Source organism: Podarcis gaigeae (genome assembly GCF_964106915.1).
Source record: "Podarcis gaigeae genome assembly, chromosome: 12".
NCBI lineage: Eukaryota > Metazoa > Chordata > Lepidosauria > Squamata > Lacertidae > Podarcis > Podarcis gaigeae.
The window spans coordinates 3,076,577-3,092,261 of NC_139688.1; the positions used below are offsets into that span (position 1 = coordinate 3,076,577).

Here is a 15,685-nt window from a genome sequence, read left to right on the forward strand (position 1 = left end):
ACTACTCTCAGTTTACGGCTGCTGTGAATGGGCAACGTGTTTATCTCAAGGTTTCCTCTGAGTTGGTGTGTGTGTGTGTGTGTGTCACGCCTTTTACAACAGCCTTCCAGATATCTGAGACTCTGACCCATCAGCCCCAGCTAGCATGGATTTGGGGTTCCACAGGATTCAATTTGCTCCCCCATACTGAGTTAACTTCTGCACAAAAGCTCTTGAGTTTAGGAGCATGTTGTCATCAGCATGCAGATGATGCGCAACTCTGCTTCTCCAGCACAGCTCCAGCAGGTGTGGCGCTGGATTGGTGCCTGGCCTCTGTAATTGACTGGATGAGGGCCAGTAACCTGAACCTCAAGCCGGATAAGGCTGAGACGCTCTTCCTGAGAAGGTACTTAGCCCAGATGAGCGGAATACATCTTGTTCTGGACGATGGGATTACTCTCTGCTGGAAGGAGCAAGTGAGAAGGCTGGGGGTATTCTTGGGTCCAACATTGTCATTGCAGCACAAGTTGCACCACAGAACTCAAGAAGTGCCAGCTGGATCAGGCCAGTTGTCTGTCTAGTGCAGTATCCTATTCTTACAGTGGCCAACCAGATGCCCATTTTGGAAAACCAGAAATCAGGATTTGAGCACAAGAACAACTCTGCCCTCCTCCTGCAGTTTCTAGCAACTGGTATTATGTATTGCCCAACTTTGGAAAGAAAAAATAATTCCACCTTTAAGAGTGCTAGAAACTTGGTAACTAGTGCCATTTCCTGCATCAGGGATGTAGCAAAAATAACCAACAAGATGACAGATTGGCAGAAAGATAGCCATTGTGCCCCATGAATCAGATCTGGCTGCCTCACCCTCTGCCATTCCGATTTGGAATGGCTTTTATAAAAAGGTGTGTCTGGCACCCACTTTGAAGTCTTTTCGGTGCCAATTTATCACAAAGCAGCGCACAAGGCAGAATCGTCACAAGCAAAACAATACTTGCTGGCAACGATGGGTCCTTCTTGTAAGGGTCCAAGACAGGCATTGAGACCCCATGCATGGCCTTACAGATCTTTGCTGGAATCTGAACTCCCAGAATCTCTGGCTACTGGCCAGGCTGGCTGGAGCTGATGGGAGTGGAGGGCAAAGAGGCTCCCCAGCTGAGCAGTAAAAGGACAACCACTAACCACCATTCCATATAGCTCAGTTGGTTAGAGCACGGTGCTGAGAACACCAAGGTTGCAGGTTCAATCCCCGTCTGGGATGGCTGCATATTCCTGCATGGCAGGGGGTTGGACTAGATGATCCTCAGGGTCCCTTCCAACTTGTAAGATTCTGTGATTTTTACTTTGCACTGAGCAATCAAGGTGAGGGTGGGGCAGAGACAGTCTGGGAGAAGACCCTAGGCCCAGGGGGAGATCTGTTTCTGAACTGGGCTAAGACCAGCTTTCCTGGCCCTGCTGTGTTCGTAAGTGGGCGTTGCAGCGGCTCAAAGTGTTTTCCTTGTCTAAGGGCAGCCAGAGGCAAAGTTGGCATCACGGACATGGAACCACAGAACTGTAGATTTGGAAGGGTCTCCAAGGGCCATCTAGTCCAACCCTCTGCAATGCAGGAACCACAGCTAAAGGGATTCCCAGCCTGGGGACCACGAGCTACATAAAATCATGCCCCTACACTTCCATCTCGGAAGACAGAATGGAAGCTGAAAGGTTGGGAAACTGAAAGCACTCATGCGCACCTCGCACCTCACAGAAACCCAAGCCCAAAAAAGCTGTTGCTCAGTTTACAAGGCAAAGAGGATGGGGTTTCTACCTAAAGGGAAAAGTGGGGGACGCGCATTCATTCACCCTGCCAGTCAACAAAAAGAGTCAAGGCAGTGACTGCTTTTATCCCTCTTTTTTATTTTCTTTAGACGAGGTTGTAAAAAGGTCCAATACCATGTTTAATAGCCACTGAACTTCCCCAACATCAGTCACAGACCAGCTCAGAGCCATTTCTTCCCTGCTTTTGGGGTCTCCCCTCCCATAGAAAGGGGACCCAACACATCCACCTTTCCTCTCCTCTAAGAAAAAGCAACACATTCCCACTGGTCAAGAGGCAAGAGTGAGCGTCATGGAGGGGAGATGTCAAGGTGGTCCAAGGTGGGGTGGGAGATAGGTACAGAGCCCAGGACACAATCTTGCTGGAAGCTCCCTTTTCCAAACTGGGTGTGGCTGCTTCTGCTGTGCTCAAAGCTGGGCATCCCTCCCGCAGCCTGGGTCTTTGAAGACTATAGTACACTTGGTGTGGTGGGGTACCAGCTTTAGCATGCTCCCTTCCGAGAGAGAAATGTTCACCTGTCCCTGAACGTTGTCCCTCAAGGAACCCAGGAGCAAGTTGAGCAACTGATCCATTAAGCTGGCAAGGAGCAGTAAAGGAGACAGAAACAGGGAGAAGCTGTCTCTAATGCTCCTTCAGGTCATCTCTGCAGGAGATACTGGGCAGGACTATCAACCCAATTGATCTTGAGAGTGCCCCTGGGCTAACCTTCTTAGGCCACATTTGCCCTCTGCCTGGCATACATTAAAAACGTAAGGGATGTAGACTGAGACACCGTGTGAGCCCAAGAGCTGCAAGCAGGGGAGACACAGAACAGCAGATCAGGGAATTGGGAGCTCATGCCATGTGACTGTGGTTGTTGCTGACCGCTGAAGAGGTCAGGAAAGGGGAAAAGCTCCTATTAACAGACTGATCCCAGCCACCCCACAGCTGGAGAGACAACAGCTCCCCATTTTCAGTAAGCCAATGTTGCCAGAGCTTGAGGCTTCCCTTGGTGTAACATGGGTGGGCGGGTAGTGGCTTCAAGACCCTGCTATAGGGTAGCCCAGGATCTCCTCCCAGGAATGAAGCAGCCCCTGAAACCTAAGCAAAGCCACATTCCACCAGCAGCTCCAGGAAGGAGAGGACAAGAGGCAACAAGGCCGCCCCCCCTCCCAGTCAGCCAGCAGAAAGTGGGGTTACCTCTGCACTGAAACCGGTTCACCTAGAGCAAAAGGGATTTTCCATTTCATTTCAAAAAGTCCATGACAAAAGTTTCCCAAGTGCGACACGCCATCGCCCCATCCTGGAGCGACCGCTCGTCCTCTGGCCGGCAAGGGGAACAGGACGGGGTGTTTGTGTCACCCTGTTCCAAGTGCAACATCAACTCCTGCACACTTGAGGAGTGTCTACGTGAGCTCGCTTTCTCACACCTTCAAAACCAGGAGACACATGAAGATGCTCCATTCCTCCATGCGAGAAATCCATCCTTCTATGTGGGACTGCCCCCACTACGGGGGCAATACACACAAGACCAGGAAGAGTGAGGGGCCGCCATCCGCCGCACTGTCCTTCGGGGCCTCGGGACTTGCAGACTGGCATCCTCGCTGGCAGGCAAGCAGCTGGTGCGCTTTCTCCCCAACCGCCGCGGGCTGCCAGAGGCTGCAGCGGACGAGCAGGCGCTAGGAATCCTCCAGGACGGAGAGAGATGTCACAAGGGATAAATAGAACTTTATTTAAATAAACATTTGTCAACATCTTTTTACAAATTACAAGTCCCCGTGTCCAGATCCTTGGGCCGCTGCCGGGAGATCTAAGCTCCAAAGCTGCCGGGAGGCCCTTTGAGAAGGTCCACTAGGATGTCCAGGAGCTGGCTGTGCTGGTGGTGCAGGTCTCCGGGGATGGCGGCCATCTCGTAGCAAAGGCACACCTCCACCATCCTGGAGAGGGCCACGCGGAAGTCACGCAGGAGCCGGATAGTGTAGGAGTCGCCCTCCAGCACCAGGAGGTCACTGTCAACGAGGGAGACAGTCGCTCGCCAGCCGTCATCTGGGGGCAGGGAAGAAGGGAGAGGAGCTTAGATGGGGGGGGGGGAGTCCAAGGGAGACTCCTGGGCCAGCAGTAGGTGGTGGCTGCAGGGAAGGGAGTCTGCTTGAACCATCAGGGCACCAGCTCTCCCATCTGCCTTGCACCACCCTCCTGCCTGGGAGTCCCAGGCAAGGAGGAGCTGCTGTTTAAGTCCTTATCCTTGCACTCTCATCACAATTATCTCCATCATTTATTACCTGTACTCCACCCTTCCGACTGGGTTGCCCCAGCCACTCTGGGTAGCTTCCAACAGATTATAAAAGAACACACACGACAGACCAGACATTAAAAGGTTCCTGATACAGGGCTGCCTTCAGATAAAATAAATAGCCAGGTGCGCAACCTCCAAGTCCAGAGACTGCACCTCTGCAAGACTGTGGAGTAATAGGAATAAAGGCTGTTGTTTTAGTTTGCCTGTGAACTTTTAAATAGCATCAGATTAGCCGGTATTAGGAGAGAGAAGGTTGCCTTCGATGGGATGCCTGCCTTGTTCTACATATGCTGGGAGGAATTAAATATCACTTTTACCTACCAAATGATTCGTGATCCCTAAACTGCCTCCCAAAATGGGGCGCCCTGTGTGTTTTCCCAGCAGCCCCTGCCACCATAATCACATAGTCTCTGAAGATCCTACCAGGACACTGGAGAAGAGCTAGTTAGACCTTCATAACGTAGAAACAGCAATCTGCCATATACTGAGTCAGACCAATGACCCAGCCAGCTCAATATTGTCTATGCTGGCTGGCAACAACAGCTCGCCAGGGTTTCAGGCAGGAGACATTTCCATCTTTACCTGCAGATGTTGCCAGGGAATGAACCCGGGTCTTTCTGCATGCAAGGCAGACACTCTCCCGCTGAGCTACAGCCCTTTGCTTAAACCAACTGCTGTTGATCCCTGAAGCAGCAGCAAAAGCGGAAACTGGAGGTTGTGAGAACGCAGAACTCACCCCGCACATGGATGTCCGTATCCGTCATGAGCAGCACGGCCAGGGGGTGCACCTGTGAGGAGTCGCGCACAAACACCCCGCCATTGGACTTGACCGCCATGAAGTACGTCAGCCAGCGGCTGTAGAGCTTGGAGGTCTCCCTGTGGTAAAGAGGAAGGGGCTGTTTCACACCTGGCCTGCTGCCACTGCCCTCCCTCCGTCCCTCCCCACCAGGTCATAAGCACCCGCCTGCCTGGGCGGCACCCAGCTCACTTGCCTGTTGATCGTTGACTTGTGCAGGAGGACAGTCCCAGCCTTGGTCCGGTATGTGTAGCTGTTGGGCTTGAACTTGCCCTGCCTGGTCACTTTGCCTTGTCTGACCTGGGAAGAGGAGCGGGCAAAAAAAAAAAAAAAAGTGATGGATTAGCAAGACAAGCTTGGCTAAGAGTCGCTTGCTGGGTTGGCAAAAGGAATGATTTGACACTGCTGCTTATTACGTATTGCTCATGATGTTTTATGTACATAACAGTGTTCAAAGCCCTGAACGACTCAGGCCCCAAATACCAGAAAGACCACCTGCTTCCCTATGGATGCTCTTGGGTGCTGAGATCGACAGGGGAGGCCCTGTTGGTAGTTCCAGTTCCTCTGTCTCAGTGGCGGCCCCATAGCCCCCTCGCTCACAGAGATGTGTCTGGTACCTTCGTTACACAGCTTCCAGCGAATGCTTTCGAAGCTTGAGGTGTATGTTTTTAGGATCCATGTTATTTTTTATGGTGGCAAGTTGTTTTAAATTGTGCATAATAAAGATGGTGATCATTTTGCGCAGGGGTTTTGTTGCCAGCCTCTGCATGCATCAGCAGAGTGCGCATAACCCCACCCCGTTCTGCCCTGTCTGCCGCTCCAAAACCCAGAGAAACTTGAGAGAATCCATCAAAATTCTCACCCAAGGAAAGGGAACCCTTGCCCACTGTTGCTTCACTCAAAGACAGTATGGAAGGGGAGGTGGGCCTCTTACCTGGATGAGATTGGGGTAAAGCCCAGCCATCAGGACGCCCTTCACCAGCTCCTCCTCCTCACTGTATTGGTTGCACACAGACGAGGGCAAGAGGCAGTCTGAGGGGGTTGGCACCAGGTAGGCCTCGTAGAGATTCTCCGAGAACTGCTTCACCAGGCCTGTGGAGGGGGGGCAGGGGCAAAGCTCAGCGTCAGGCTCCACATAACTGTGGAGGAGAGAGCGATTAATGGCTCCTAGCCAGGATGCCTCGGCTCTGCCTCCAGGGAGAGGCTGCTATGCCTCTGAATACCAGCTGCTGGAAACCACAGGAGGAAATAATAATAATAAAATTATTTATATAATTTTAAGTTCAAGAAGGACACTGACAAACTGGAACGTGTCCAGAGGAGGGCAACCAAAATGGTCAAAGGCCTGGAAACGACGCCTTATGAGGAACGGCTAAGGGAGCTGGGCATGTTTAGCCTGGAGAAGAGGAGGTTAAGGGGTGATATGATAGCCATGTTCAAATATATAAAAGGATGTCACATAGAGGAGGGAGGGAGAAAGGTTGTTTTCTGCTGCTCCAGAGAAGCGGACACGGAGCAATGGATCCAAACTACAAGAAAGATTAGGAAGAACTTCCTGACAGTAAGAGCTGTTTGACAGTGGAATTTGCTGCCAAGGAGTGTGGTGGAGTCTCCTTCTTTGGAGGTCTTGAAGCAGAGGCTTGACAACCATATGTCAGGAGTGCTCTGATGGTGTTTCCTGCTTGGCAGGGGGTTGGACTCCATGGCCCTTGGGGTCTCTTCCAACTCTATGATTCTATGATTCTATATCCCGCCCTCCCCAGCCGAAGCTGGGCTCAGAGCGGCTAACAACAGTAAAATAATACAGCGTTCTAAAATCAATTCATTATAATATCAGTTCAAATCAAATTAATGGCTCTTGTGCCTGAAAGCTGCTTGCAAAGCTTTTGCACAGGCGTCTGCTTGGCCACCGCGAGAGGAGGATGCTAGACTAGAAGGGTCATTGGCCTGATCTAGCAGGCTCTTCTTATGTTCTTAAAGTGCTGAGTGCAAATTCAGCCTGGGCTTCCTTCTTGGTCTTCTCTGTCCACGTTGGCAGAAGGGGATTCGGAAGGGAGCTGCAACAAGATTCTTATCAGGGCAGTACAGTCATACCTTGGGTTACAGACGCTTCAGGTTGCACGTTTTCGGGTTACGGACGCGTTGAAACCTGGAAGTACCAGAACGGGTTACTTCCGGGTTTCGCAGCTCGCGCATGCACAGAAGCACTAAATCGTGCTTTGCGCATGTGTAGAAGTGCGGAAGTGCTCTCTCGGCTCAGGATGGGACGCAGGTGGCGCTGTGGGACGCAGGTGGCGCTGTGGGTTAAAGCCTCAGCGCCTAGGACTTGCCGATCGAAAGGTCGGCGGTTCGAATCCCTGCGGCGGGGTGCGCTCCCGCTGCTCGGTCCCAGCGCCTGCCAACCTAGCAGTTCGAAAGCACCTCCGGGTGCAAGTAGATAAATAGGGACCGCTTACCAGCGGGAAGGTAAACGGCGTTTCCGTGTGCGGCTCTGGCTCGCCAGAGCAGCGATGTCACGCTGGCCACGTGACCCGGAAGTGTCTCCGGACAGCGCTGGCCCCTGGCCTCTTGAGTGAGATGGGCGCACAACCCCAGAGTCTGTCAAGACTGGCCCGTACGGGCAGGGGTACCTTTACCTTTACCTTTAGAAGTGCGGAATTGTGACCCGTGCGTGCGCGCAGATACGGTGCTATGGGTTGCGAATGCTGCGGGTTGCGAACATGCCTCCAGCACGGATAACATTCGCAACCCAAGCTTCCACTGTACTGGCAAAAAGAGAAATCTGGGGTCTGTGGCTTTCTTCCCTTCCACATACAGAGCCCTGTTAAATATCCCATTCTGGCTCCAGAACAACGACCCTGGTCTCCACCTTCAGAATAGGGCAGAATTTCTTTGGGTTCAGGCTCCTTGATCACAACAGGGATCCATGCCAGGAGAAGCCAGGGCTGATGTTTAACCTGAGTAAAGCTTGGATGGGGAGCCTGTGGGTCTCTCCAGACGCCGCTGGACTCCAACCCCCATCAGCCCAGTGTTAGCCAATGGCTAGGAATGATGGGAGCTGTATTCAAGAAAGAAGAGGAGTTTGGATTTGATATCCCGCCTTTCACTCCCTTTAAGGAGTCTCAAAGCGGCTAACATTCTCCTTTCCCTTCCTCCCCCACAACAAACACTCTGTGAGGTGAGTGGGGCTGAGAGACTTCAAAGCAGTGTGACTAGCCGAAGGTCACCCAGCAGCTGCAGGTGGAGGAGCAGGGAATAGAACCCGGTTCCCCAGATTACGAGACTACCGCTCTTAACCACTACACCACACTGGCTCTTCCAGCAGCCCCAACATCTCCGCTCTGAAAACAGTGTGTGCCAGGCTGATGAATTGATTAGTACTGAGCTAGACGGAGCAATGATTCTGACTTGGTACAAGGCAGCTTCCTGTATCCCTGGGCAGCGCCTGTTCTGCTTACCATTGATGAATCGCAGGCTGGGTGCATAAAGCAGGTAATCCTGCAGGTAGTTGTCGCGAGCTCGGCTATCCCTGCGCCGGAGGATGTCCTCCCAGCCGGCCACTGCCCGCACAAAAGCCAGGTGGTCGCTGCCGCTCTCTCGGCTCAGGATGGCCTTGGCCTAGGAAACATGGGACGACGGGGTGTTCATATGCACCTTTGATTCTCCCGCCTCCCCACCCAAGCACCGACAACGCTCACTGGCCCTCACCTTGTCCACCTCGGTGCGGTTCTGCAAGCTGCTGCTGAAGGGGTCCCTCGTGAGGCAGGAGACGATGACCAGGAGCGGCTGGATGCAGCGGAAGATGGAAGCCAGCACGATGGCCTTAGCCAGCCGGGGATCGGTGGAGATCTGAGCCAGGCGCTTGCCCAGAGTGGTCAAGGCCTCCCTGTGGTCCAGCACACCTGAAAGGGGGGCAGCAGAGGAGCACTTGGAAGGGCTGGCTAGGAGAGGGAAGGGCGCTGCTTTCTGCATTGGCTTGGCAACCTCGGTGGTCCCAAGGTGACGACAGCAGCAGCAGACCCAGCCGTACGTGGAAAGACTGTCGTCAAGCATGAACTACAGGTTCAATCCCTGGCATGACAGAGCTGGGAACATCTCCTGTCTGAAACTCTGGAGTGCCAATCATCTTGGTCTATAAAAGCAGCTTCCTGTGTTCCTACCAGCAACCCACTTCCCGGCCTGTCTCCCCGGATACTCACCAATCTCTTGCAAAAGGATGACTGCTTCATCCACAGCTTTGATGTCAGGGCTGTCGAGGGCTTTGGAGAGGAACTCAACAGCCTGCAGACAAAAGCAACACAGAGTATAAAATATGAAGACCAGCTGAGTGGAAAGGGGCACTAGACTGAATTGGACAAGGGAAGGAGGCTCTTAACACCCTACAGGTCTGTTCCAGTTCTGAACATTCCTCCAAGAACAGTAAGAAGGTTCAAGCAGATAAGAGCTATGTTCAAAGCCTCTCTGGGTTCTCAGTGCGTCGGCCTGCCCAGCCTTCGCCAAGGTGATGTCCTCCAGATGTTGTGGACTCCAAATCTTATACAGTAAATGCCTCTGTGATTCTTGGGCTGATGGGAGTTGCAATCCAAAAACAGCTGAAGGGCACTAGGTTGGCAAAAGCTGGGCTGCGCAAACTGCTGACTTGACTGCTCAGCAACGCCTTGCGGCTACAGCCTTAAAGCTCAGAAACAGAAAATCAACCCAGTCTTGGTTCTGTGTCCGCAGCTTACAAATCCTGTAGATGGCTAAAATTCTCAATAAGGGAAAACATGGCCAGCCTGCAGTCAAAATCCTACACTACAATTGGGACCATCTAGGGCAGGGGGAGGGAGATAAGAAGAAAAGGAAAAGAGGGGGAGATTAGGACCCAGGAGACATAAATATGCTAACTCTTCTTCTTGACCCTGGTTTTGTTTTTTTTAACCAAGTGCAATGAGCTCTTTGTCAACCTGGACCCATCTATTCCAGCATCCTGTTCTCCCTGGCAAAACAGATGCCTGTTGTAAGTCTAGAAGCAGGACATGATTGCAAGAGCCCTCTCCCTGCTTGTGGTTTCCAGCAACTGGAATTCAGAAGCATTGCTGCCTCCAACTGTGGAGGCAGAGCGGAGACATCCTGGCTAGGAACCACCCACAGCCATCTCTCCTCCTCCAGGAATTTGCCTAATCCTGTTTTAAAGCCACCAAGGTGATGGCAATCTCTGCTTCTTGTGGCAGCGAGTTCCACAGTCTGGGCTTTAAGCAACTCCAACAGTGGAGAACCCTGCTCAGACAAAAGCTACGGGCTTTTTGGGACATGTTTTTCAGGCACCAGCTAGCTTAGTTCTGTCTGCTCATTAGAACAAGCCCAAGAAAAGAGATCCTTGGAGGCTCTGTAGCTGGGAGGACCTCTCCTTACCGTTTTCTCGGGCATGTGGATCTTGGCCTGGACCACCAGGTTCTCAAGGGGCGTGCGGAGGATCTCAGGCACTTGGTAGGTGGGCATCCTGTCGAGGCGGCTGCGTGGGAAGAGATGGTAGGCAAAGCCCGACTGGCAGCGCCCAGCACGCCCTCGCCTCTGGATGACGTTGGACTTGGACACCCAGACGGTCTCCAGGCACGAGACCTGGGGGGAAGAGGCGTGTCACCATCCCATACCCTGAGGCCCGCGCTCCCCACACCAGATCAAACTCGCTTCTGAGCTTGCCACAGCCTCACCCAAGACAACCGCGGCCCACACAAACCTTGGTCTTGAGATCGTAGCGCTCCTCCTTGTGAGTCCCGCTGTCCACAACGTGCACGATGTCGTTGATGGTGATGGAGGTCTCGGCAATGTTGGTGGCCAGGACGATCTTGCGCACGCCGGGAGGGGGGCGTGGGAAGATGCTCTGCTGGTCCATCATTGGGATGTTGGAATGAACTGGCGAGGGTGGGGAGAAACAACACCTGTGAGCATCTGTCCCCCGTTCCCTCCAACAGGAGCATCGCGGCAGTCTAGGCCAGGGGTCGTCCACTCAATGTCCTGTAGATGTTGGACTACAACTCCCAGCAGCCATCATGGTTGGGTGGTAAAGGATGATGGGAGCTGCAGTTCAACCATATCCAGAGGGCACCATGCCAGCTACCCCTGTTCTAGGCTTTCTGCAGCCGACAGCCACCACTTCCCACAAACCCCACAGTGAGGCAAGAAATAGAGCAATGCCCCCCCTCACCTGGTAAGACAAGGTAACGGCTGTTATGAGATCCAAGGCTCTCCAAGAGCCGCTGCTGAACTCCTTTGATCTCCTGCCAGCCGGGGAGGAAACAGAGGATCCCACCTGCAACCAACAGAGACTCAAAGTCACACATGACCGTGAAGTTATTTGCACCCCACCTTTCCACCTGGTAGTTCAGGGTGGCATGGAGGGAGGGAACTGTCGAACTGTCTCACTTGCAGAAAAGAATGCCGGACCCACTGATCTGCCAGGGCAAAGAGGGAGGGTGCGAGGCAGAATGGCCACCACTTACCTGGCTCTCCGTGGGCATCGATCTGCAGAATGAGGTCAGTGATCAGCTCAAGGTCAAGGACACACTCCTCGTCTGATTGCTGAGGGATAAAAAGAGGCACAGTGAATATCTGCCAGGATGCACTGCAGAGAGACAGAGAGAGCGCAAAGCCAGGTGTGCCCAGGTGCAGAAAGCAACTGTCAGGGGGAACACCTGGTGCTGCCTTATGCTGGTGCACACCACCGGGGGCCATGGAACTCCCAACGCCACCAGCCAGTGCAGACCTACGATGTTGGGGCCATTGGGAGTTGTAGTCCTAGACACCTGGTGGGTGCCAGGTCATCAGTGAAGGCTGCTCCAGAAATAAAAGCACAGTGAGTGGCACTGTGGGATAGCCTCATATGGTATCAATGAACATGGCTCCCCTTGCAGGGGGAAACTGGGGAATGCAGTCCTGCATTTGAAGAAGGCCTCTGCATACAACCCAATGTGCATTTTCAACCGCACCTTGTTGAAACACCACCCAGCAGGGCTGGGTCCAGGTTTTGGGGGTGGGCAGGTGGGCTTCTGCAAGGCTTTATGTGTCTCCCTCCTTTCTCCACTGCCCACTCACTTAGGAAACTGTGTCATACCAAGTCAGACCATTAGTCCACTTAGCTCAGTATTGCCTACACTGACTGGCTCTCCAGAGTTTCAGGCAAGGCTGTCTCCAAATCCTGTCAGCAATGAAACTTAGAGACCTTCTGCCTGAGAAACAGATGCTCTAGCGTGGGGCTAAAGCCTTTTTGCATACTGGAAACAGAGAGCTCTGCCTGATGACAATTCAAAACTGGTTCATCTAGCGTGGAACTGCCCACACTGATTGGCAGCAGCTCTCTGGTTTTCAGGCAGGACTGGACATGCCATTGGGGACTGAAGCTGGACCTTTTGCATGCAAAGCACACACCCTGTCACTGAGCTTCTCCAAACGGACCACAACCTCTCCCTGTTGGGGAACAAGGGGGTGAAGGAATGCTCCTCAGGCACCGACCCCCAATAACCGTATTTTTTGCTCTATAAGACGCACCAGACCATAAGACGCACCTAATTTTTGGAGGAGGAAAACAAGAAAAAAAATTATTCTGAATCTCAGAAGCCAGAACAGCAAGAGGGATCGCTGCGCAGTGAAAGCAGTGATCCCTCTTGCTGTTCTGGCTTCTGGGATAGCTGTGCCGCCTGCATTCGCTCCATAAGATGCACACACATTTCCCCTTACTTTTTAGGAAGGGAAAAGTGAATCTTATAGAGCAAAAAATACGGCAACTTAACAAAACATTGCAGCGGCGACAAAGGCAGAAGCAAGGGCGCTCCAAAGGGTGGAGCTGCAACTTTTTCCAACCTGGCACCCTCCAGCTATTCCACCAGTCCAACGCCACAGAGGACCTCGGAACGATGCACAGAGCGAGCACGTGCGCATGAGCGACAGAGCATTGCCTGCCACGTTAGGAGGGGGAGTGCGTGCATGCGCTGGGCTCACCTTGATCTCGTAGTGCCGGTGTCTGTGTCGCCCCAGCATGGCCATGATCTCCTCCAGGTAGTACTCCTTGACAGGATACATGAAGCCCGGCACCTTGACCACGGGGCAGTCCCCAAAGTACTGCGAGAAGCGCTGGTTGTCCCCCGTGGCGCTCATCAGCACCAGCCGGAGGCCGGGGTTCTGCTTCTGGACGCCCTTGAGCAGGATGAGCAGGAAGTCGGTGTTGACGTCGCGCTCGTGCACTTCGTCCACCACGATGTGGCTGACGCCCTCCAGGCGGGGGTTGCCCTGCAGCTTCCGCAGCAGGATGCCCACGGTGCAGAAGAGCAGCGCTCCACCCCGGGCCGGCGGCTTGCTCTCCAGCCGCACCTGGTAGCCCACGTTCTTCCGCATGCTGGAGCCCAGCTCCTGCGCCACGCGCTGCGCCACCGAAATGGCGCTGATTCGCCGCGGCTGCGTGATGACCATGTTGCACTGGGCGCCGCGCCCGTCTAGGATGTAGTGCTCCAGCATCAGCTGGGGGATGCGGGTGGTCTTCCCGCACCCCGTGTCCCCGGCAATCACCACCACCGGGTTCTGCTCTATGGCCGAGAGGATGGCTTCCCGGTGCGAGTCCACAGGCAGAGGCTGGGTCTCCTGCCAGGAGCTGCCCCTCCGCTTCCAGAGAGCCAGGAGGTTCTGGCTGTGGCGAACTTCCTCCGACTCCGACATGGGGATGTAACTCTTGCCTGTGATGGCGTCGCTGAGGGTGCCTGACTCCTTGCTCAAGTTCATCATGTCGTCGGCCAGGCGCGGCCTGGATTCCTGGGTGTCCACTGGGTACTGAGAGGGAGGAGAGAAAAAGCGGCCTTTTCTTCAGCATTAGGCCTTGGGTTGCCTACTTCGGCGAGCCAAACGACAGCCACTATGACAGCAACTGCTTAAGCATGATGGCTCTCGGCTATGGAGGAAGCCCTAGGCTTCCAAGGGAGAAAACTTGGCGGATTAAAAACAGGCAGGAGTAATGGGGGGGGGGGAGAGGGGGAAAGCACCTTGGGAAGGGGGCAGTTTGCCTTGCCCTCTGACTGATGCAGAACCCGTGCGAGAGTGAAGTCTGCTTCCAAGTTCATGTTATTAAATATACCAAGACAAAAGCACACCAAGAACTCAGGCCAATGTAAGTTTCAATAGTGGGAGTGGTCCCTACTCGCAAATTAATAGTCAGTTGTAACAAAAAACTAATCCATTCAAAAGTATGTATTCTGACAAGGATTACAAACTCAAGTAGAGATTACAAACTCAAACTTATAAAAATATGTATAACACAATAATTCATTACAGAATTAAAGATAAGTGTTTATGAGTGGAGATAAGTTCATATTAGTGCATAGCTAGATCCGTCGTGGAGTTTGTAATCTTTATTTGAGTTTGTAATCCTTGTCAGAATATATACTTTTGAACAGATTAGTTTTTGTTATTATTGACTATTGATTTGTGAGTAGGGACCACTCCCACTATTGAAACTTACTTTGGCCTGAGTTCTTGGTGTGCTTTCGTCTTGCTTTCAAGTTCAGTCTACTCTACTCCATCGTTAACCAAAGCAAAACTACCATCCCAACCAAAGAACAATTTCAGTGCTGGGTTGGCTACGAAATTACTCAAGTGCCTCAGGCTGCCTGCTCTTAAAACTTGGGTTCTTTGGAATATTAGTCATCTAGTTGGCAAGGTTATCTCAAGGAGGATAAGATCTGTACAGCAAAGCAGATGCAGAAACCAATGAGGACGCTTAAGAGGCAGCTCCGAGTGGGAAAAGATATCCTCCAGGCGGAGAAAGCTGGAATAGCAGAAATCTGGAGTTCAGCTACAGTCGCGGGAAAAAGAAAGTGCACCCTCTTTTAATTCTGAGGTTTTACATATGAAGACATAGTAACAACAATCTGTTTCTTTGCAGGTCTTAAAATAGGTAAATACAACCTCAGATGAGCCACGACACATGGTATATTGCACCGTGTTATTTTTTTTTTAACAGAAATAAAGCCAAAATGGAAAAGCCATGTGTGAAAAACTATGTACACCTTATGATTCCAGCTTGTAGAACCACCTTTAGCAGCCCCAATTATTTTCTGTAGCACTATAAGTCTCTCAAATTGTTGTGGAGAAAATTTTGGCCTCCTCTTCTTTACAATGTTTCTTCATTCATTGAGGTTTGCAGGCATTTGTTCATTCACAGCTCTCTTAAGGTCCCTCACAACATTTCATTTGGGTTGAGGTCTGGATTTTGACTGGGCCATTGCCACACCCTCTGCTCTTTTTCAGCCATTCTGTTGTAGATTTGCTGGTGTGCTCGGGATCCTTGTCCTGTTGCATGACCCAATTTCAGCCAAGCTTCAGCTGCTGGGCACACATTTGACTGTAGAATGCTTTGGTACACAGAGGAGTTCATGGTCGACTCAATGACTGCAAGATTCCCAGCTCCCGTAGCTACGAAACAAGCCCAAATCATCACCCATCCACTACCATGCTTTACAGTTGGAATGAGGTGTTTGTGCTGATATGCTGTGTTTGGTTTTTGCCAAATGTGGTGCTGTGCATTATGGCCAAACATCTTCACTTTGGTTTCATGTGTCCAAAAGACATCGTTCCAAAAATCCTGTGGTTTGTTCAGTCTTTTTCTAACTGTACTGTCACAAACTTTTAACATTTAACATCCTAACTAAGGCATGTAGAGCCTGAGATGTAACTCTTGGGTGTTTTTTTTTGCAATTTCTCTGAGCACTGCAGTCTGACCGTGGGGTGAATTTGCTGGGACGTCCACTCCTGACAATAAAAAAAATTCCTTCCAGTAGCACCTTAGAGACCAACT

At 52.1% G+C, this 15,685-nt stretch overlaps 2 protein-coding genes across 8 annotated transcripts in view; both read right to left on the bottom strand.

Annotated features, from left to right (window-relative positions):
* Nucleotides 1-15,685, bottom strand: part of LOC310827765 (zinc finger protein 783-like) — a 130,314-nt gene that overhangs the window by 45,069 nt on the left and 69,560 nt on the right. The gene's annotated exons all lie outside the window — the stretch shown is intronic.
* Nucleotides 3,483-15,685, bottom strand: part of DHX30 (DExH-box helicase 30) — a 32,805-nt gene continuing 20,602 nt past the window's right edge. For 4 of the 7 annotated variants that reach the window (XM_083703987.1, XM_083703985.1, XM_083703984.1 and 1 more), the window contains 12 exons: nucleotides 12,844-13,665; nucleotides 11,349-11,427; nucleotides 11,054-11,158; nucleotides 10,586-10,761; nucleotides 10,261-10,467; nucleotides 9,066-9,147; nucleotides 8,575-8,768; nucleotides 8,325-8,484; nucleotides 5,801-5,958; nucleotides 5,059-5,166; nucleotides 4,807-4,942; nucleotides 3,483-3,820 (listed from right to left, as the gene is read on the bottom strand). In XM_083703987.1, the coding sequence (XP_083560113.1) occupies nucleotides 3,585-3,820; nucleotides 4,807-4,942; nucleotides 5,059-5,166; nucleotides 5,801-5,958; nucleotides 8,325-8,484; nucleotides 8,575-8,768; nucleotides 9,066-9,147; nucleotides 10,261-10,467; nucleotides 10,586-10,761; nucleotides 11,054-11,158; nucleotides 11,349-11,427; nucleotides 12,844-13,665 (2,463 nt within the window). In that variant the 3' untranslated portion in view covers nucleotides 3,483-3,584. Of the gene's footprint in view, nucleotides 3,821-4,806; nucleotides 4,947-5,058; nucleotides 5,167-5,800; nucleotides 5,959-8,324; nucleotides 8,485-8,574; nucleotides 8,769-9,065; nucleotides 9,148-10,260; nucleotides 10,468-10,585; nucleotides 10,762-11,053; nucleotides 11,159-11,348; nucleotides 11,428-12,843; nucleotides 13,666-15,685 lie in introns of all 7 variants that reach the window. The other 3 variants (XM_083703986.1, XM_083703983.1, XM_083703982.1) reach the window with 1 other exon arrangement.